The following is a 20,551-nucleotide window of genomic DNA, read 5'->3' on the forward strand; positions in this document are numbered from 1 at the left end:
CTACTAAAAATACAAAAAAATTAGCTGGGCATGGTGGTGGGCACCTGTAATCCCAGCTACTTGGGAGGCTGAAGTAGGAGAATGGCGTGAACCCAGGAGGCGGAGGTTGCAGTGGAGCTGAGATCACGCCACTGCACTCCAGCCTGGGTGACAGAGTGAGACTCCATCTCAAAAATAAATAAATAAATAAAAATTAAAAATAAATAAAAATCTCACTGGGCGTGGTGGCTCACACCTGTAATCCCAACACTTTGGGAGGCCGAGGCAGGCAGATCAATTGAGGTCAGGAGTTCAAGATCAGCCTGGCCAACATGGTGAAACCCTGTCTCTACTAAAAATACAAAAATTAGCCAGATGTGGAGGTGTGTGCATAATCCCAGCTACTTGGGAGACTAAGGCAGGAGAATTGCTTGAACCTGGGAGGTGGATGTTGCAGTGAGCTGAGATCGCACCACTGCACTACAGCCTAGGAGACAGAGAGAGACTGTCTTAAAAAAGAAAAAAAAATCCAAATATTATCTTTTGAACATGTAATCAATATAAAAAAATTACCCATGAGATTTTTTTGTAACTCCACAATTTATTTCTTCTAAAAAAAATAGGATATGTGTGCAGGTTTGTTACATAGGTATGTATACGTTATTCGTGTGCCATGGTGGTTTGCTGCACCTATTGTCCCATCTTCTAAGTTCCCTCCCCTCAGCCCCCACCTCCCAACAGGCCCTGGTGTGTGTTATTCCCCTCCCTGTGTCCATGTGTTCTCATTGTTCAACTCCCACTTGTGAGTAAGAACATGTGGTGTTTAGTTTTCTGTTCCTGTGTTAGTTTGCTGAGGATGATGGCTTCCAGCTTCATCCATGTCCCTGCAGAGGACATGATCTCATTCCTTTTTCCCATGAGATATTTTTACATCCTCTTTTTGTCCTAAGTCTTGGGAATCTGCGTTTACACTGACAGCACATTTTAAGTGGTTCACAGCAAGTGTTGTGTGGCTGTGTCTCCTGTGTTGGACAGGCCTCCACTGGGCAGGAGCTGTTTCTGCACCGGCATTTCCTGCCTATACAGAAAAACACAGCACCCTCTGCTGATTTTGGGGACTGTGACCTTCAGGTCAGTCTTGCAGTCTGTTTTGATTTGCTTCCCCTGGACATGTCTGCCTCCCCGCAGGACTGTGGTCTGGAGCTCAATGATGAAGATGGCCACCGCTGTTATCCGCTGGAGGACCACCTGTTCTGTCACTCCTGCCACGTGAAGAGGCTGGAGAAGAGACCCTCGTCCACAGCCCTTCATCAGCACCACTTCTAGCCAGAGCCACTTGCAGACATCACGGCAGGGGATGAGGAGCCGGGGTTGCTGCTGCTGCTTCCGGTGGGCCCTGGGGTGGAAGTGGGGTAGGGGAAGAGGAGGGGTGGAAGGGAGAGTTCCTGTGAGCATGTGTGGGGTGCCTTTCCTTTAACCAGGGAGGTGAACACTATCTGCCTGCTACGTGTATTTTCCAAGTGCTTTTCTCTGTTGCCACATTTTCCTCAGGTTACTCAGGAAAACGCTCCAGCATGTGCGTAGCATATGACCTGAGGTTGCATCATTGCAACAAAGGAATCCTCCTGTCCCCTCTGGGAACATTTCATGCTTCTGAAGGAGAGGTTCTTATTGAGCTTGTTTCACAATATCCCCATGAAGGGACAGCTCAGCTGCCAATACATTCACCCCTTTCTCTTCCTTCAGGAAAATACCTATACCCAAATGCCCCCTCCCCCCATACATATCATGGCATGATTTAAGTCTTCTTTTCACCCAAGAGCTTCAGTTCTTCTGCAGAATGGCTGCAAATTGAATTGCATTAAGGCAAGAAGGAAGCTCTAATATGTGCTTTGTATCCTAAGACGAATTTGCTTAGAAAACCAGAGGCAAGATTTGAAATAAGTGAGGCAGGGTTTCCTCCTTAGACACTGACAGCATTCTCTGTGCCCCTGCAAATCCTTACTCTCCTAAAGGCAGCTGAGGCCCCGACAGAAATTTGCCCTATGTGAGTAAAACACGCTTTGGGAGAAGAACTTGGTGCAGGCACCAGGATTTTTTTTTTTTGCTCATGTCTTTGTGCTGTTTTTCTCTGGAGTTTTCAAGAGTCAGTGACTTGGAAGGCCACTTCTGCAAGGCAAGTCTCAGGAACCCATGCAGGTACATGACTTGCACCTGTTTTTAGCTTATTTAATGACGGGCTTTTGGGAAGAACTGCCTGCGTGCTGAGAGACAGCTTCTTATAAACAAGGAGAGTTTTGTGTGTGCGAGATCTCTAAGCCAGCGTGGGAGGGAGTGCCTCAGGATAAGTTATTATATTCATTTTGTTGGTTTCTCCCCTGCCCCGTTCTTGGCAGAGGCATTATGTTGGAAGAAACCAGTATAAGGTACACTGCTTTTGTCTGTTTTTTTAGTTGTTTCCCTTCACTTTCAGTCTTCCACACACAAAAAATACCTCACAGATAGAGCTTCACCAAATCACAGATCCAGGAGGAATTTGGCTTTCACACTGGACTCAGATGTCTTCTTCAGTGTGTTGGAAATCACTGGCTTCACACAGGCCCAACTCCAGCTGGTCAGGGCAGAGTGATCGTAACTAAAGGTCAGCGGAGAATAGATCAGATTCAGTGCTTTTACCTTATGCATTTCAGCATCCTGGCTCCCCAGGGTGGCAGGAGCTGAGGGAGGGCCACACACTGGGAAGATTTCAAGACCACTCTGTGCACTGAAGAGGTAAAACTTGTGCTGCAAGTCACATCGCTGAGGCGGGAGGTCAATACCCCTTGGCATTTTGATTAGAAGAAGCTGCAAAAGAAAGGCAGCCCATTTTACCATTGCCAGCCAGGCTGGGGACGCGGGAGCCGGTGTGTGCACTCTGCCTCCTCACCTTGCACCCAGAGCAAGAGGACTGGGTGCTGGGCTGCTGAGGGTGGTCAGTGGAGCCCCTAGCACGTGTGAACTCAGGCTTTTCATTAGGCCTGGCTCTACTTCTAGGCCATGTTTTGACTCATTTGGTAACTATTGCCTGTAAAAAGCACAGAATTGGTGCCGTGGATTATCCCTTCCATGTTGATGAAATTCATTCTGTTGGAATCCTTTGGCCAGATGTCACTTCAGCCAGGGTGTGCATTGTCATTGGTTCTTTTTCACAGGCTGAGCCTCCTGAAAACCCATGAACGCTGGGGTTGGGGAAGTGAACCCTGAGGTGGGGACCCTCTCTTCCCATCAAGTCATCCAGCTCAGTGTGGGCACGGCAGGGGGGTGAATGAAGCCAGCCAATGTGTTAACCTGTCTCTGTCAACCTAAGAATGTTGGCCTTACTGACACACCTTTGCTCCATGTTCAAGACCAGAAGTAGCTGGGATTTATTTGCGAATTGGGTAATTAGTTTAAAAATCTGTGATTACATTTTTAAATGAAATGTTTAAAGTGGCCTAGATTGAGGTGATTCAGATAGGTTTGCAAATATACCATTTTAGATTGTCGAGAAAGAACAATAAGGGAATTTCCAGATGTCCTAGAAATCCTAGCAACAGATTTCTCTGGTTGTCAGTTTCCCTGGAGAAGGTGCCAGGTAGGAATCTCCGATCAGTTGTTTTTCTCCCCACTTCAGGCCCTTGCACAAAAGCCATGAAGAGATGTTCATCTACCTGGTATTTTAAATATAAATTATTAGCCAAATAGAATTGTAATGGGGTTGTATTTATGGGCGCCTGGAAAGCAAACACAAGGACTTGGTAGGCCAGGAAGAAAAGGTTTTAAAATTTAGAATGAATAGCTCTCCTGGATTTTCTTTTTGACAATTCTTGGACTTTAGATAAAACAAGGAGGATTGTGGCCGGATTTCAGATCCTAAAGCCAGCCTTCATCTTAGGCCTTTGCCTCATCGTGCCTTTTAGGTTTTCTTACCCACTGTCTCCTGTTTTGTCTTTTTCTTCTTTTCCCCTACCCCTATCTTGGGACATTCAGAAACTGCCTGGGTGGTTTGAGAAGAGACAACCCAGTTTGACCTGCAATATAAGGATCCATTCGTAATCTCTCTCACTGATGTTATTTCCCCATCTGCTGTCTTGGTTCATCTCACCACAGAAGGGCATTTAGTCCTAACCAGCCATCGGCTGCATATGGCAGCAGGATGGCACTTCCCATTTCTCTGTGGTTAGTGCTCAAGTGAAAACCTCTTTCAGCTGAGTCCTCTGAGCTTCTGCTGTTGAGTCCTGGGTGGCTGATGGAATGATTGAGGAGGTCTGGTCACCCTCAAGCGCCATCATCACCTTGTTTCTGTGGGCTTGTGTCACACAAAATGAAGAACAGAAATGTTAGGACTTAAGAGAATGTTTGGAATTCACACCCCTTTGCAAGTCCTTTCAAGGCTGCTGCTATGTGCTGTGTCCCATGCATGTGAAAGTTGAGCTGTGATGGCTGCTGGGACCCCTGCAAAGATCATGTGTGAGAATTGAGCACAAGACCACAGATTATTACTGCTTGATGCACTTGTTAAAACTCTATCTGCCAAGAAACCAAATTTTTTTTTTTTTTTTTTTTTTTTTTTTTTTTTTTTTTTTTTTTTTTTTTGAGGCAGGACCTCACTCTGTTGCCCAGGCTGGAGTGCAGTGGTGCAATCTCAGCTCACTGCAGCCTCCACCTAGTGAGTTCAATTGATCCTCCCACCTCAGCCTCAGTAGCTGGGACCACAGGCGTATATGACCACCCCTGGCTAATTTTTGTATTTTTAATAGAGATCAGTTTCACCGTGTTGCCCAGGATGGTCTGGAACCCCTGGGCTCAAGTGATCTGCCCACCTCCACCTCCCAAAGTGTTGAGATTACGGCCATTAGCCACTGTACCTGGCACAATTTTTTTTGTACCCTCCTTTATGCCAAGAATCAGTCCTAATTTCTTTACTATGTGAAGGAACTTTTAAAAGTAACAGAAAAGGCCAGGCACAGTGGCTCATGCCTGTAATCCCAGGCGCTGTGGCTCATGCCTGTAATCCCAGCACTTTGGGAGGCTGAGGTGGGTGGATCACTTAAGGTCAGGAGTTAGAGACCAGCCTGACCAATATGGTGAAACACTGTCTCTACTAAAAATACAAAATTAGCCAGGTATAGTGGCGCATGCCTGTAATCCCAGCTACTTGAGAGGCTGAGGCAGGAGAATTACTTGAACCTGGGAGGCAGAGGTCGCAGTGAGCCAAGATGGTGCCATTTCACTCCGACCTGGGCAACAGAGCGAAACTCTGTCTCAAAATAGAAAAGAAAAGTAAAAGAAGAAAGAGTGAAATATATTAGCTATCTTTTATTCTGAGCCAAAACTTGACAGATGTGGGAAATCTCCATATAGTGTATGAAAATTTCATTGTACAGGGAAATTATTTTCCTCTGTGTCTTTCCTTTTACTATAAAGTGATTCAGAATTTTACTGTTACTATAAAATTATGCAAAGTATTGTGACAAAACTGCATCAATTTGTTGACTATTAAAGTGCTCCTTGAACATTGTATTTCCCGGGTCTTTTCTGTGTGTAGAGTCAGCAAACAATGCTTTTTGCTACCTGGACTTTGTGTTCTTTTACAGCTCTGGATTCTTAAAAGTACCACATGGGTATCAAACCTGTGAAGGGTATGAGATTTTACCCTACTTGCAAGCTAACAAAGTGAGCACACCACATGGATTCATGGATCCTGGCAGAAGTTATGAGACTCATAGGTCAGAGACAAAGGACAGTGTATTATAGCAATAGCAGTGGCCAGATTATCAGCATTTGCACTGGTTCCCTAAGCCCCAGGCCTCATGAAGAGGGCCAGGTGAGACCTGCACACACAGTGGGCTGCATTACAAGAGGAACCCCCATGCTTAGGGAACCCTGGTATTTGATCATGGGCAGTAAGCCTGCCTGACTTTTGCTACAGAGACAGACACTATCTCTGTCATCCAAGACTGTTCACTAGATAAACATCCTTGGAAATATAAGTCTGGAACCTGGCACTAGGTGCCTATTCTTACCAGATGTATAAAAATGTGAGAGACCTTGGAGAATCATATCCCAAGAATCAGCAGTTTCTTTTACTGGACCTTTAAGATTGAGACGTGTGACATGCAGTGACATGTAAGGTCACTTTGTCTCTTTTGTGAATGTTACCATTTTTTTTCTTCTGAGGTTATGACCAAAGAATCCTCAAGGTGAGTGATCCTTCAGTTTTGAGACAGCCACATGCAGGAACATGGGACTTGTAGAGTGATGGGGCCAAGTGTGTGGTTAGAATCCTTGGGGTGGGGAAAGAGTTTGTTCTAGACTCCAGTTTAGTCCTTGTGGCTACCAGGTCTGACGTGCCAAGGACACGGGAAAGCTGGGAGTGAGGATGCTGATGGTCATGGCACCTTACACCAGAATAAAACTTTCTTTTTTTTCTTTTTTTCTTTTTAAGTGATAAGAGAACGGCTAGTCTGATTTTACCAACATGGGCTGCTATTTGCTTAAGACTGATGGTGCAAGGGGTGAAGATGCAATCAGGGTAAAAGGTGGTCTGGGGTTGTGGTGTGCTGGCAAACCAGCCCTTCTGGGGCAAAAAATTTAAGAGCCCTGATATGGAGTATTTGCTGATATCTATAATGTAAATATTCCCACTGTGGCCACTTTCCAGTTACCAGCAAGGCATCCCAGCACTAGGGGTTGGGAGGAGATGGCATAGTCCTAAGAGTCAGCCTCGGGCATTGAGCCATGTGGGACTGGGCAGTGGGGTATCTGGTCTGGTTCTAAATGCTGTGATGAAGCAGTAGCAACTGTAATAGCTGATATTTCCTGTGTGCTCACCACATTCCAAGGACTGTATGTTCTTTATCATCCCTCATTTGATAGACAAGACAACTGAGACACAGAAGGGTGAAGTAAACAGAAAGTATGCAATAAGTACTCCATCCCAGACCATCTCGTCCAGAGGGCACTGTCTTGACCACTCTACTACTATGGTTGCTGTGAGGCAGTAACTTGTCCGTCAGTGTACTTCTTCATCAGAGCTACATAGTCAAAAAGCCACAGGAGGCTGTGAGGAGAAGCTCTCTGCTGCTCTGTTGAAGTCTGTATTGGTTTCCTATGGCCACTCTAACAAATTACCACAACCTCGGTGGCTTAAAACAACCCAAATATATCTTTCTGTCATCCTGGACATGAGCCAAAGTCAAGGTTGTCAGCAGAAGCGCAATGCTTTCAGAGGCACTATAGGGGACTGCCCATTCCTTGCCCCTTTTCTGCTTCTAGAGGCTGCCTATTTTCCTTGGCTTGTGGCCGCATCATTCTGGCTGCTTCTATTGTCACATCTCCTCTCTCACCCTCCCTGCCTCCTTATAAGGATGCTTGTGATTATATCCATCCAGATAATCCAGAATCTCCCATTTTGTGATTCTTAATAACATCTGCCGCCGGGCGCAGTGGCTCAAGCCTGTAATCCCAGCACTTTGGGAGGCCGAGACGGGCGGATCACGAGGTCAGGAGATCGAGACCATCCTGGCTAACACAGTGAAACCCCGTCTCTACTAAAAAAAATACAAAAAACTAGCCTGGCCAGGTGGCGGGTGCCTGTAGTCCCAGCTACTCGGGAGGCTGAGGCAGGAGAATGGTGTGAACCCGGGAGGCAGAGCTTGCAGTGAGCTAAGATCCGGCCACTGCACTCCAGCCTGGGCAGCAGAGCGAGACTCCATCTCAGAAAAAAAAAAAAAAAAAAAAAAAACACCTGCAAGGCCCTTTTTACTTTGCAGAATAAGATATTCACAGGTTCTGGTGATGAGGACAGGGAGATAAGGGGAGGGAAGCAGGAGATAGGGTCTGGAGGCAGAGAATCTAAGGCCAATTCGGGCTGACTTCTAAGAACTAAGTCAAAAGGAAAACCCCAACTTTCCATGCCCAAGTAACAAAGGGACCAGAGGCTACTACCTTTGCAACGCCCCCCCCCCCCAGCCCCTTTTCTGCCTGGCAGGTGAAAAATTGAAAGTACCTCTGATTCATCCCCTCCCACAACCAATCAGACTGCTTGCGGGCCAAGTCTTCATTTGAGTATAACTTTGTAACTTCAGCCTCTAATTGGTTGCTTTCCACAACCAGATGTTTGTACAGGGTGGTGTAACTTTGTAACTTCGCTTCAGCCTCTGATTGGTCCCCTCTCACAACCAATCAGACTGATCATGGACCTCTACTTCATTTACATAGGGTGTACAGCAAGGAACCAATGGGCAACCTCTAGGGGGTATTTCAACCCCAGAAAATTCTGTCAGCGGGCTCTTGAGCTGCTTGGCCTGCTCCCACCCTGTGGCGTGTACTTTTGTTTTTCAAAAACTCTTTCGTTGCTTCATTCTTTCCTTGCTTTGTGTGTTTTGTCCATTTCTTTGTTGAAGATGCCAAGAACCTGGACACCCTTCACCCCAGGAGGAGCATTAGTCAGCCTACCACAGACTCCAACAAACATTTTTTGAGAGGAAATGAAAGAATATTCCTAGGTTATTGGGTGCCTTTTCTTCAAGAAGCCCTGAAAGTGGGGTTTGCATTTTTCCCTGGATTGAAAACAGAAATGCTTCCTACACAAACATGATTGAGACTTTGTACTCTAGGTGTTAAAAAACATTAGAGTAGGTCATACCCTGTGGGTTATGGTCAGAGAGATCTGGTTAGAAGTTCCCAGGTAGGCGACAGCACTAGATATGTGACACTTCTAGGAGAATCCCTGGCTCTGTGGATACGTCCAGGGGTGTAAGGCAGCCTCAGGGACTGCCACCACTTGGTTACATACATGTCCCTCCAACTAATCCTAGCTCTCAAGGACAGGCAGTTCTGGGCCCTGTGTTGCCCATGAGACTTGGTCCACAGCAAGCCTGTGACGGAGTGAAAGTGAGGGGACACCCAATTCGAAAACTCAGCAGGAAGCCAGACTCCATGATAGACAAAATGGATCAAAGTGAATCGGCTCTGTTGTTTGGGGAAATACCTGAGGTTTGTTGTTTTGTGCCAAGAAGATTAACGACACGGACACACGTGGGTAGGTTAAGGAGCAGAAAGTTTAACAGGCAGAAAAAAGAGAACAGCTCCCCCATGCAGAGGGAGGAGGACTCCTAATGGATCTCCCCATTCCTGGCAGGAAGCAGTCTGATACACAGAGGAAGGGTTTGAAGAGGTGGTGTTTGATTTACATAAAGCCCAAGGGATTGGTTTGACCAGCTATGCCATTTACATAGCCCTCGGAGAAACTGGCCATTCCACCTTGATCTTTTATTATGCAGATGGGGTTTTTTACCTGGCCAGAGCCTTGACACCTGCACACATGGCAACAAACAGAAGAGAGGAGAAATCTTCCATATTGGATGTACCTGGCTTCCAGGTGCATTTATCTATGCAAGCTTCTAGCTTGCTTATTTATGCTTGCAGCTTGACTTTTCAGGCTGCTTTCTGTTAAAAAAAAAAATGGTTTTGGGGGCTGCTTTTTATTAAAAGAAAAGCCTTACCAAGGACTCGTGTACCCTCACTATCTGCCTGAATAATTTTTTTTAACTTCTATATTAAAAGGTCTACAAGTGGGAGCTGGCCCTAAAAGTAGGTTGTAGAAATTATTTGGATGTGCCAACAAGCTTCATCTGCAGCTTGGACTGTCTTCACTGGAAGGCCTCTGGCAGATTTTGTAAAAAGTTATATTTATGTAACAATTTTACTATAGGAAAAACTCGCCTAAAGATATGAATTTATATTACTTATCATTGGCTGGTTCCTTATCCTGAACATTGGTTTCCTTGGAATCTGATTTTGGCTTGTTTGGCCTTTAAAAACCCCAGAAGAATGGATGTTTCTGCCAGGTTATTTTCTGGTTTTCAGTCTCACTATATGTCACAAAAGCCTTGGTTTTTGGTTCCCAACTGGTGAAGAAACGTCAAACTTTGCCTCTCTTAGTTCCTTCTACATGACAATGGGTGGTGGCTGCTCAGATGGAAGCATTTTTTTTCCCCTAAAGCCTATGAGACAGGCTGCAACTTAAACCCCTATTTTATTAAAGGAGAGGAAATGTCCAAGAGCCCAGAGCTAGTGGGTAAAAGCATCATCAGGACTAGAAATGGGGTCTTCTTGTTGCCAATTAGTAGGGGTGAGGGGTAAGTGGCATATGTGACTGCCATCCATGCCCAGACAGGGAATTGTCCTTGAACCCACTCATGTGGTGTCTTCTAGGGTCAGTGAGTCTTCAGGGCAGGACAGCCTTGGGGGTCAAGAGCCCAGACTCAGCTGCTATCTTAGGTTTTGTAACTCAATTGCTCAATGACCTTAAGCCAGTTTAGTTCCCTCATCTGTGAAAATGGGGATAACAACCGAATTTACCTCATGGGATTGTTGTAAGGAATGATGGAATTCATCCAAGTAAGGGAATTAGAGCAGTTCCTGTCATGAAGTAATTGCTCAATAAAGTGTGTCAGGTTTTAAGAGTAATTGATCTTTACGTCATGATAAATGGCAACAAAATAAATGACAAATTGATTAAAGTAAATAGTAAAAACAACACAAGAACAAAACATTAAAAAATCATATAATAGGCCAGGCGCAGTGGCTCATGTCTGTAGTCCTAGCACTTTGGGAGGCTGAGGTGGGCGGATCACAAGGTCAGGAGATCGAGTCCATCCTGGCTAACATGGTGAAACCCCGTGTCTACTAAAAATACAATAAATTAGCTGGGCGTGGTGGCGAGCGCCTGTAATCCCACTACTCTGGAGGCTGAGGCAGGAGAATGGCGTGAACCCGGGAGGCGGAGCTTGCAGTGAGCCAAGATCGAGCCACTGCACTCCAGTCTGGATGACAGAGCAAGACTCCATCTCAAAAGAAAAAAAAAAAAAATCATATAAGAAACCAAATATTAGTAAATTTGAATATATAAAAGTGAGAATTACTACAAGTTAAAAATATATATATATATATATATATATATTTTTTTTTTTTTTTTTTGAGACAGTCTAGCTCTGTCACCCAGGCTGAAGTGCAGTGATGTGATCTCAGCCAACTGCAGCCTCCACCTCCCAGGTTCAAACAATTCTACTGCCTCAGCCTCCTGAGTAGCTGGGACTGCAGGCACACACCACCATGCCTGGCTAATTTTTGTATTTTTAGTAGAGAGAGGCTTTCACCATGTTGGCCAAGCTGGCTCGAACTCCTAACCTCAAGTGATCCACCTGCCTTGGCCTCCCAAAGCACTAGGATTACAGGCATGAGCCACCGTGCCTGGCCATTAAAAAATATTGAAAAGGTAAATCATAAACTGGAAAAAAGATTGCAATGTACTTAAGAGTTAATATCCTTAATATATTTAAAAAATCAAATTTGTAAGAAAAAACTCAATACATCAAGGGAAAATATATACATTAAGAAGTGCATGCCGGGCGCGGTGGCTCAAGCCTGTAATCCCAGCACTTTGGGAGGCCGAGACGGGCGGATCACGAGGTCAGGAGATCGAGAGACGATCCCGGCTAACACGGTGAAACCCCGTCTCTACTAAAAAATACAAAAAAAATAGCCGGGCGAGCTGGCGGGCGCCTGTAGTCCCAGCTACTCGGGAGGCTGAGGCAGGAGAATGGCGTAAACCCGGGAGGCGGAGCTTGCAGTGAGCTGAGATCCGGCCACTGCACTCCAGCCTGGGTGACAGAGCAAGACTCCGTCCCCCCGCCAAAAAAAAAAAAAAAAAGAAGTGCATGTAAAAGGAAGTTCCATATTTCAATTATGAAAATTGCAAATCACGATTAAATTTATAATATCCAGTGTTGGTTAGCATGCATGAAAACAGAGAAACAGGTGCTGTTGATGGAAGTGTATTTTGGTTTAATTTTTTGGAGGACAGAAAGTAACAAAAGTCTTAAAAATGTCCATAAAATGGACCTTACAGATGTCCACCTGGTCGTTCCACCTCTAGAAATTTGTAAGACAAAGAAATAATTCAGCCGGGGACGGTGGCTCACGTCTGTAATCCCAGCACTTTGGGAGGCCGAGGTGGGTGGATCACGAGGTCAGGAGATCGAGACCATCCTGGCTAACACGGTGAAACCCCATATCTACTAAAAATACAAAAAATTAGTCGGCTGTGGTGGCACGTGCCTGTAGTCTCAGCTACTTGGGAGGCTGAGGCAGGAGAATCACTTGAACGTGGGAGGCAGAGGTTGCAGTAAGCCAAAATCACGCCACTGCACTCCAGCCTGGGTGACAGAGTGAGACTCCGTCTGAAATAATAATAATAATGATAATAATAATAATTCAACACAGGGTCTCATTCTGTTGCTCAGACTGGAGTGCAGTGGCATGGTCACAGCCTCGACCTCCTGGGCTGAGGTGATCCTCCCACCTCAGCCTCCTGAGTAGCTAGGATTATAGGTGCACACCACCAAACCTAGCTAATTAAAATTTATTTATTTATTTATGTATTAGTGATGAGGTCTCGCTATGTTGCCCAGGCTGGTCTCGAACTCCTAAGCAGCATCATTTTTTCTAAGTGTGAAACTGGTAATAACCCAAATTCCCAGCATAAGGGTTATGCATAAAATATCTAGCTCTCTGATGAAATATCTTCAAAGAATATTCAATGACCTTAAATCTCAGACAAAAAGGTAAGGGGACAAAATGAAGAACCTATTTCCTTCCACACAACCCCAATTTGAAAAAACACATGTGCAAGTACACCCATGTTAAAAAGTATAGAAGAAAAAAAGGCTTTAAGGAAAAAAAATAATAGTAATGATCTAGGGTAGGAATCGCGTTATTATTCCCAATAATTTTATATATTTTAAAAATCTATAATTTTATCAGGGGAAAACGTTATGTTGCGGAAATTAATTGATCGAGTGATAACTCAACGGACAGTGTCCGATGACTCATATAATCCCACGGTTCGAGTCCCCTTTAGGCCGCAGACGTTTCGAGCCTTCTCGGGTGTCCAAGTAGCGCATCTGTACAATGAGGGGTAATATACTAGACTACCCGAGGCCTTGTTACTGCAAAAACACCCATGTATTAAGGTTTCCCAGTGGAATTTGGGGGCCGGGTTGACTTCGGAGCTGGAGCTCGCAAACGCCAGGGCTTCTGCAGATTCTGACGTTTTGTGGACCCCCACTACCGCGCGCAGCCGCACTGCAGGTTTTCTTCGCTGCTGGTTGGATCACATCGCTATGGGGGCTTCTGCTCCATGGCGGGGAAAGGCCAGAACCGCTGCCTTAAATGCGCTTTTGCGTCATCCGGTTGCTAACCTCTGGCCACAGCAATGCCCACTCCAAACTGCTACTTTTCCAGGTGTGTTTGTCTAAATATACCCCATTTACAGACTTCTCAGGTGCATCATTAGGAACAGGACGCTCTGCAGTTTGCGAACCACCTCAGACAACTCCAGGTTCCTAGCATAGTTTAAAGGATGACATTGTGAGCAAACTAGCATCAAAATTTGAGATATTTAACTTTCACATTTTAACCATACGCCTTTCCAAGGTCTTGTAATACATGCAAGTGTGGCAAAACGAGCACTGCGAGCCAGCCAGGAGTCGAACCTAGAATCTTCTGATCCGTAGTCAGACGCGTTATCCATTGCGCCACTGGCCCCAAGCTGGTAAAGCTTTCTCCGCGAGGGCTGATCACCCTTATGCAGTATGAACAGGCTTCCGGTAACCAGCGATCCATTTCGCCCCGGCGCCACAGCTCCCGCTGCTCCGCCTTTCCCCGAAACGCGCTCCACCAATCCGCAGCGGCTTCGTCATGGCGCTCTTCGTCGCACTCCAACCCGCCGCAACGGCGGCATGTCTCGCGTGCTCTAGCTCGCACACTAATTTGTCCTCCACCGCCTCCCGTTAAGGCCGGCTCTCCTGTGGGGCGGGGAAAGGGGTGGGACGAGGCTGGGCGCTGCGGCCGCCGTGCCAGGGTGACTGGTAGCGCTGTAGCCGAGGTGGCGGCGCGGGGCGGGGCCGGCGGAGAGACAAGGAAGGAGGTGGTTGTGCAGGATGGCGACGGCGGCTTATGAGCAGCTGAAGCTGTGAGTCCCACGGGCCGGAGGGGCGGCGGGCAGGGAGGCAGCTGCGGGCCCCGGCCTCGGGGAGGGCTTCTGAGTCCCGGGCGGCGGATAGTGTGTGGGAGCTCCTGGCACTTACCGGTCTTCCTCATCCGGCGCGGCCTCTCCTAGGCCTTGCCCGAGTAGCCATGGACCGGGAACCAGCGGCGCGCCGGCGTTTCTCCACCGTGCTCGGCCCCAGCGCCCACAGCTGAAGAGAGAAGCTGCAGATTGGCCTCCAGCGAGTGGGGGTCGGCGTTATGATGCGGCCCTTCAGGGCACGCTTGTCCCCACTTTCTATGGAGAGCTAGAGACTGAATTTAGCTGTATGACTTAGCAAAGAAAAAGAGTTTTTTCTTACTTAATGGACCTGAAACAGCGATTTAGAGTCTACACACAAATCATCAAACCTTTGTTTGGGTTACAGCCTATCTGGGTACTGAAGCCTGCCTGACCACTCTTCAGTGTGCAGAAAAAATTTAAAGTACAGTCAGTACTCTTAAGGTCCTGAAGGAGTTTACTTTGGTTTAAATTTTAAACAGCTCCAGCCAAAAGCAGGTTCTTAAGTCTATGTCGACAGCCAGAGGCTAATCTCGAGAATTCTGACACTGCAAATTGACTTTTCGGTAAATCCAAGTTGTTGAATCTTTTGAGATAGAGGCTCTGGTGGTTAAGAGTTATAAAATAGGTGTTTTTAAAGACTTTGGTTTGTCTTGGATTAAAAACAACACGTGTTTATTTCCCTTAGTGTTACCCATTTAGCATCCACACTTTTCTTGTCTGTGAATAATTGTACTCACTTCGTGTTTATACCCCTAGGCTGTTTGAAAATCTGGTGGCCACAGCCTGGGAATATCTGGTAGGAGAAACAAATGTAATTTTTAAACAGCTTATCTATCCCTATATATAAGCTAAAATATCTTGGCACTTAGGCATAGGTATCACATTTCCTTTGCAGGGAAATGACCTCAAAATGTGGTTTGGGCACTTCTTATGCTCCTCAGACCTCAAGCTCACTAATAACTTTCTGAAAGGTTCAGTGGAAAGTTAGAGTTGCAAAATTCAGAGAGAGGGGTCATCTATTCCACACTGTGTGTGTTGCAGAAAAGATGATTGCTTTTTCTACAGTCCACCCCCTGTGCCATTTCTGTTTACTGTAATGTTCTTTGAAAACCCTAGCTGCACGCTTCCCTCCACATTTTCCTCTCCACCTTTCCATATTTTCTCCCAGTTCCCCTTTGCAAAGTGCTCACCTTGTCGTTGGTGAAAGAGTTCAAGGAAGTGTCTTCCACTGTGTTTCTGGTCAGGCCACTGTCACATGTGCTCTGCTAGCTAATTAGGTTATTGTCTATCTGATAGGCACTAAAGGGTTTAATGTGATCCTACACCAGGTCTCAAATGTGTTTAAGCAATACGGAGCCATGGCTTGATGCAGCTTAGCGTGGCAAAGATTGAATAGGATGGAGAACTTGAGAATTATGATGATTGTTTTTCAGCTGCCAGAATACTAAATTTAACCAATTCAGACCTTAAAACAAACGAAAATCCTCTGTATACATAAAAGAGAAAGGAAATTTGTCCCTTAAGTAGTAAGAATGATGTTTTTGTATTGATTTTTGTGAGAAGTGGAAACTCTTAAATTATTTGGGTGATAAAGTCAAACTGGGGTTATGTGAAACTCATTCTCTCATTTGTCAGTCCTAGCTTTTTTCCCCCCTGAAAAAAAAGTTTTGAGTGTTTCTGTAAATGTGAAGGTACAACTTTTTTGCAACTTTTTCTTTACCAAGGGGTTTATGAGTTAGAATTTCCATTTTTATTCCTTCCTTTTGGCCCTTCCTGCTCTGAGGCTGCTGTTGAAGGTTTTAAATGTGGCTCCTGCCCTAAGGAGTATTCTTTTTCGGGTGCATTTAGAAGTGAAATTGGTTTCTGTATAAGAATTGGTAGGAGATAGTAGCCATTTTAAAAAATGTGTCTAGAGATGTTCTAAGAAATATCCATGCAAAAGAGATAGTTTGATTATTTTATTACAAAAGGATTGCTACAGGATTTATTTAAATGTTGAAATGCTTGTTTTTTTCTTTTGTTTCGTTTTGTTTTTGAAGAGATGGGGTCTCATTCTGTTGCCCAGGCTGGAGTATAGTGGTTTGGTCATAGCTCACTGCAGCCTCTAACTCCTAGTCTCAAGTGAGCCTCCCACCTGAATACTGTAGGCAGTTGCAACAGAGTGGTAAAGATTTGTGTATATATACATACATAAACAAGAAAAGGTACAGTAAATATACAGTATTATAAGCTTATAGGACCACCATCATATATGGGGTCTGTTGTTGACCAAAGCATTGTTACATGGCACATGGCTGTATTTTGTTTTTCCAAGCAGTTTACACCTTAACATTTTCTTCTGTAGTCCTCCTCAGTAGCTAGCATAGAGCCTTGTGCAGAGCAGCTCCTCAGTGAATCAACTGAGTGAATGAAAGGAACTTTCCAGTATAGACCACGTACTAGCACTTCAAAAAGAACACAGTGTAGGGTAATTTGGAATGTATCCTTTTGAAGAAACATAGCTTAGAAGTCATTTCATGTGTGTTGTCTTCACAGTGTCTCTGTGAGGTCATAGGCTGATATGTATCCTGTCATTGTTGAAAACAGTCTAATAATTGCCCTTGGCCACAAAGTCAGATCATACAGTCAAGCTATGGTAGAGCTGACCTTGGAATACAGCTGGTCCAGAGTCCAGTGATCTTTCCATTCCATTTCGTTATCCATATTACCTTTTTTTCTCTTATCAGATTGCTCTCGCCTTAGTCCTCAGACATGCCAGGTATTGAAATGAGTCACTTACAACCAAATATAGTTGACATGTCCATATGAATTTCCATATATTTAATGTGGAAAACAGAATATCGATTTGCTCAGAATTTAAAATTCATACTTTTTAAACTTCCAGGCAATTCTGAATATCCTGTTAGGCTCCATTTTTCTTTTTTAAGTCATTTGTATAGGCATGGATAATGTCAGACAGTGATAAATTTGAAATTGCAAAATAATTAGACTGAAAATGTAATTTTTAAGCAGCTTATCTATCCCTATATATAAGCTAAAATATCTTGGCACTTAAGCATAGGTATCACATTTCCTTTGCAGGGAAATGACATCAAATGTGGTTTGGGCACTTCTTATGCTCCTCAGACCTCAAGCTCACTAATAACTTTCTGAAGGTTCAGTGGAAAGTTAGAGGTGCAAAATTATTGGATACATTTAAAGCGTTTTTTCTTTTTTTTTCTTTTAAAAGGTCATTTGAAACTAGGTGTAAGGCAGGGAATCCTTTAGATACTGCATCAGGCTGCACATGCCTCTGAAGAATACTGTTTCCTCAGGAAATTGCCTTTTTTAAAAGAGTCTCATAACTGTGAGGTCATCAGTCAGGTATAATCCAACCTTGAAAACAGATGTAACCTAAGCTACCTTGTGATGTAGACACATGTAATCTGTTCAATATAATGAACATTTATATTATTCACAGAACTCTCCTGGTGAAGGGAGGGGTATAGGGCAGCCACGGTTAGTCTCATGAGTTTTAGCACAGATCATATGGGGTTTGTATCCAAAGCATTAGTTGGCTGGGAGTTCAGGCTAGTTCAGGCTTACCTAGGCTAACCTGGCCAGCCTAGGTTAGTGCTAGGCTACATCAAATGACTTGGTATGCTTGTTTGAAGTGCATATTCCAGGGCCCCACATTAGGCCTACTGAGTGAAAATCTCTGGGGATGAGCCGTGGAAATCTGCAAGTTTAGCTGTCCTGGTAGTTTTTATGCACTCTGAAATATTTTAGGGCATGGCATACATAGCTGAGTTAGGACCAGAACATGCTGGTAGAAGAGAATTCTTTGGAAGATATGGGGCTCTGGTAGATGGTGCTTTGGATTAGAACTTCAGATTAGGTGGAATTTGGACCTAGTCCTGTGAAGAAGTCTGGTTGAGAGAATGGGTTTTAGGGTATTCAGGGAATAGGATGTAGATGGGAACACAGAGTTTTGAAAAAGAAGATAGCATATTAGAATGAGTTTCTAGAAACACCAGCAGGTTTGGAATTGGGTCGTGCCCCTGGGGAATCTGTGATGAACTTGAGCTATAGGAGAGGCAACCAGGGAGGGCTCAGTGAGGAGGTACCCAAAGGGAGGATGAATGGGGGAGGTAGGAGCACCTTCCGCCTATGAGTGTAGTATGCACAGGGGATCCTTCTTTACTAAGTTCTTTTCTTTTTGCTCACCAAACCTAGTAAAATGTTGTGCCTCTGTCTTTTCAACCAGAGATATATTAAATTTGATCATTAAGATCTTGATTTAATTCTTTTTTTTTTTTTTTTTTTTTGAGATGGAGTCTCGCTCTGCTGCCCAGGCTGGAGTGCAGTGGCACAATCTCGGCTCACCGCAACCTCCGCCTCCCAGGTTCAAGTGATTCTTGTGCCTCAGCCTCCCGAGTAGCTGGGACTACAGGCATGCACCACCAGGCCCGGCTAATTTTTGTATTGTTAGTAGAGACGGGTTTCACCATGTTGGCCAGGCTGGTCTTGATCTCCTGACCTCAAGTGATCCACCCGCCTCGGCCTCCCAAAGTGTTGGGATTGCAGGCATGAGCCACTGCACCTGGCCAGATTCTTTACATAAGATTTTTGAGGGAATATGTTTTTGCTACAGTTTTATGACATATCACTGTGGTTCCTATACAAAATAGTGGTTTCATTATTTTTAAAAATTGTGGTAAAATAAAACTTAAAATTTACCCTCTTAACCATTTTTAAGTATACAATTCTGGGCAATAAGCACATTCATGTTGTACAACCACTATCACCATCCATCACCAGAACTCTTTTCATCTTGCAAAAATAAACTCTGTGCCCATTAAACAACTCCCCATTTCTGTATCCTCCCAGCCGCCGGCAACCACCATTCTACTTTCTGTCTCTATAAATTTGACTTCTCTAGATGCCTCATGAAGTGGCAGTATTTGTCTTTTTATGACTCGTTTATTTTAGTTAGCATAATGTCCTTAAGGTTCATCCATTTTGTAGCATGTGACAGAATTTCCTTTTTTTTTTTTGAGACGGAGTCTCGCTCTGTCACCCTGGCTGGAGTACAGTAGTGCGATCTGGGCTCACTGCAACCTCCGCCTCCTGGGTTCAAGCGATTCTCCTGCCTCAGCCTCCCAAGTAGCTGGGATTACAGGTGCATGCCACCACGCCCAGCTGATGTTTTGTATTTTTAGTCGAGACGGGGTTTCACCACATTAGCCAGGATGGTCTCCATCTCCTGAGCTCGTGATCTGCCCACCTTGGCCTCCCAGAGTGTTGGGATTCCAGACCTGAGCCACTGTGCCCAGCCCAGAATTTCCTTTTTAAGGCTGAATAATTTTCCATTATATGTATGTACCACATTTCGTTTGTTCATTTGTTGATAGACACATAGGTGGTTTCCACCTTTTTGGCTATTATGAGTAATGCCAGTATGAATGTGGGTATACAAATATCTTTTTAAAAACCTACTTTCTGGCCGGGCGCGGTGGCTCAAGCCTGTAATCCCGGCACTTTGGGAGGCCAAGACGGGCGGATCACGAGGTCAGGAGTTCGAGACCATCCTGGCTAACACGGTGAAACCCCGTCTCTACTAAAAAATACGAAAAACTAGCCGGGCGAGGTGGCGGGCGCCTGTAGTCCCGGCTACTCGGGAGGCTGAGGCAGGAGAATGGCGTAAAAACCCGGGAGGCGGAGCTTGCAGTGAGCTGAGATCCGGCCACTGCACTCCAGCCTGGGCGACACAGCGAGACTCCGTCTCAAAAAAAAAAAAAAAAAAAAAGAAAACCTACTTTCAGTTATCTTGAGTATAGACTCGGAAGTGGAATTGTTGGGTCATACGGGAATTCTATTTTTAATTTTTAGTGGGTCACCATACTGTTTTCCCACGGTAACTGCACCGTTTTATGTTCCCACCCACAAAGCACCAGGATTCCAGTTTCTCCACATCCTAGCCAATACTTGTTATTTTCTATCCTGGATTTTCATTTTTCCTTCTAGATAATAGCCATTTTAATGGGTATGAGGTTGGTAAGTAGTAATATTTTTGAAGTGGGCCAGTTTTACTCATTGATTTGACAAGATTTTAAAGAGGTCAGTTGTCTGAAATAAGATGTGAATGTTACATGGGAGATAATTGTTTTCAGACACTAGAAAATCACAATGCCAACACTGAAAGAAAATAAAAATATTTGATATTAATATTATAATTAAACATACTGCTTTTCTTAAAATTTAACAGGACTAATTTTTTAAAAACACTCTTAAGAGCTGTTGAATCCCAGGTGTGACTATAAGATTAAATGCATTTGTATGAAGTGTAATACCCATACTGCCTTTGTTGAATTTAGCTTTTAGTCCTAATTCCACTTCTGGGATACTCAAAATAATTAAAAGTAAGGTCTCAGAGAGATTTGTATACCCCCATTC

At 44.6% G+C, this 20,551-nt stretch overlaps 3 protein-coding genes and 1 non-coding gene across 9 annotated transcripts in view; 2 read left to right on the forward strand and 2 right to left on the reverse strand.

Moving 5' to 3' along the window:
- LIMD1 (LIM domain containing 1) overlaps nucleotides 1-5,520 on the forward strand; it is an 89,192-nt gene extending 83,672 nt beyond the window's left edge. For all 3 annotated transcript variants that reach the window (XM_045384994.2, XM_045384995.2, XM_045384996.3), the window contains one exon: nucleotides 1,168-5,520. In XM_045384994.2, coding sequence (XP_045240929.1) covers nucleotides 1,168-1,305 — 138 coding nt within the window. In that variant the 3' untranslated portion in view covers nucleotides 1,306-5,520. The remainder of the gene's footprint in view (nucleotides 1-1,167) is intronic.
- Nucleotides 5,521-13,208: 7,688 nt separating this feature from the next.
- Nucleotides 13,209-14,369, reverse strand: LOC123571658 (uncharacterized). Its single transcript, XM_045384993.3, has 2 exons — nucleotides 13,560-14,369; nucleotides 13,209-13,409 (listed from the first exon to the last, which is right to left on the reverse strand). Exons 1-2 carry the CDS (start codon nucleotides 14,164-14,166, stop codon nucleotides 13,357-13,359), a joined length of 660 nt encoding a protein of 219 aa, XP_045240928.1. The 5' UTR covers nucleotides 14,167-14,369; the 3' UTR covers nucleotides 13,209-13,356.
- On the reverse strand, nucleotides 13,539-13,611 carry TRNAR-ACG (transfer RNA arginine (anticodon ACG)). Its single transcript has one exon. It is a non-coding gene; the product is annotated as a tRNA-Arg (tRNA).
- The window catches only part of SACM1L (SAC1 like phosphatidylinositide phosphatase), a 55,759-nt gene continuing 49,105 nt past the window's right edge, over nucleotides 13,898-20,551 (forward strand). For 3 of the 4 annotated variants that reach the window (XR_012431069.1, XM_074031913.1, XM_005546880.4), the window contains exon 1: nucleotides 13,898-14,038. Coding sequence is in view for 1 of the 4 variants with exons in the window: in XM_005546880.4 (XP_005546937.1) it covers nucleotides 14,007-14,038 (32 nt within the window). In the remaining 3 variants the exon portion in view is untranslated. Of the gene's footprint in view, nucleotides 14,039-14,872; nucleotides 14,913-20,551 lie in introns of all 4 variants that reach the window. The other variant, XM_065540490.1, reaches the window with a different exon arrangement.

The sequence above is a fragment of the Macaca fascicularis genome, chromosome 2 (genome assembly GCF_037993035.2).
Source record: "Macaca fascicularis isolate 582-1 chromosome 2, T2T-MFA8v1.1".
Taxonomy (NCBI): domain Eukaryota; kingdom Metazoa; phylum Chordata; class Mammalia; order Primates; family Cercopithecidae; genus Macaca; species Macaca fascicularis.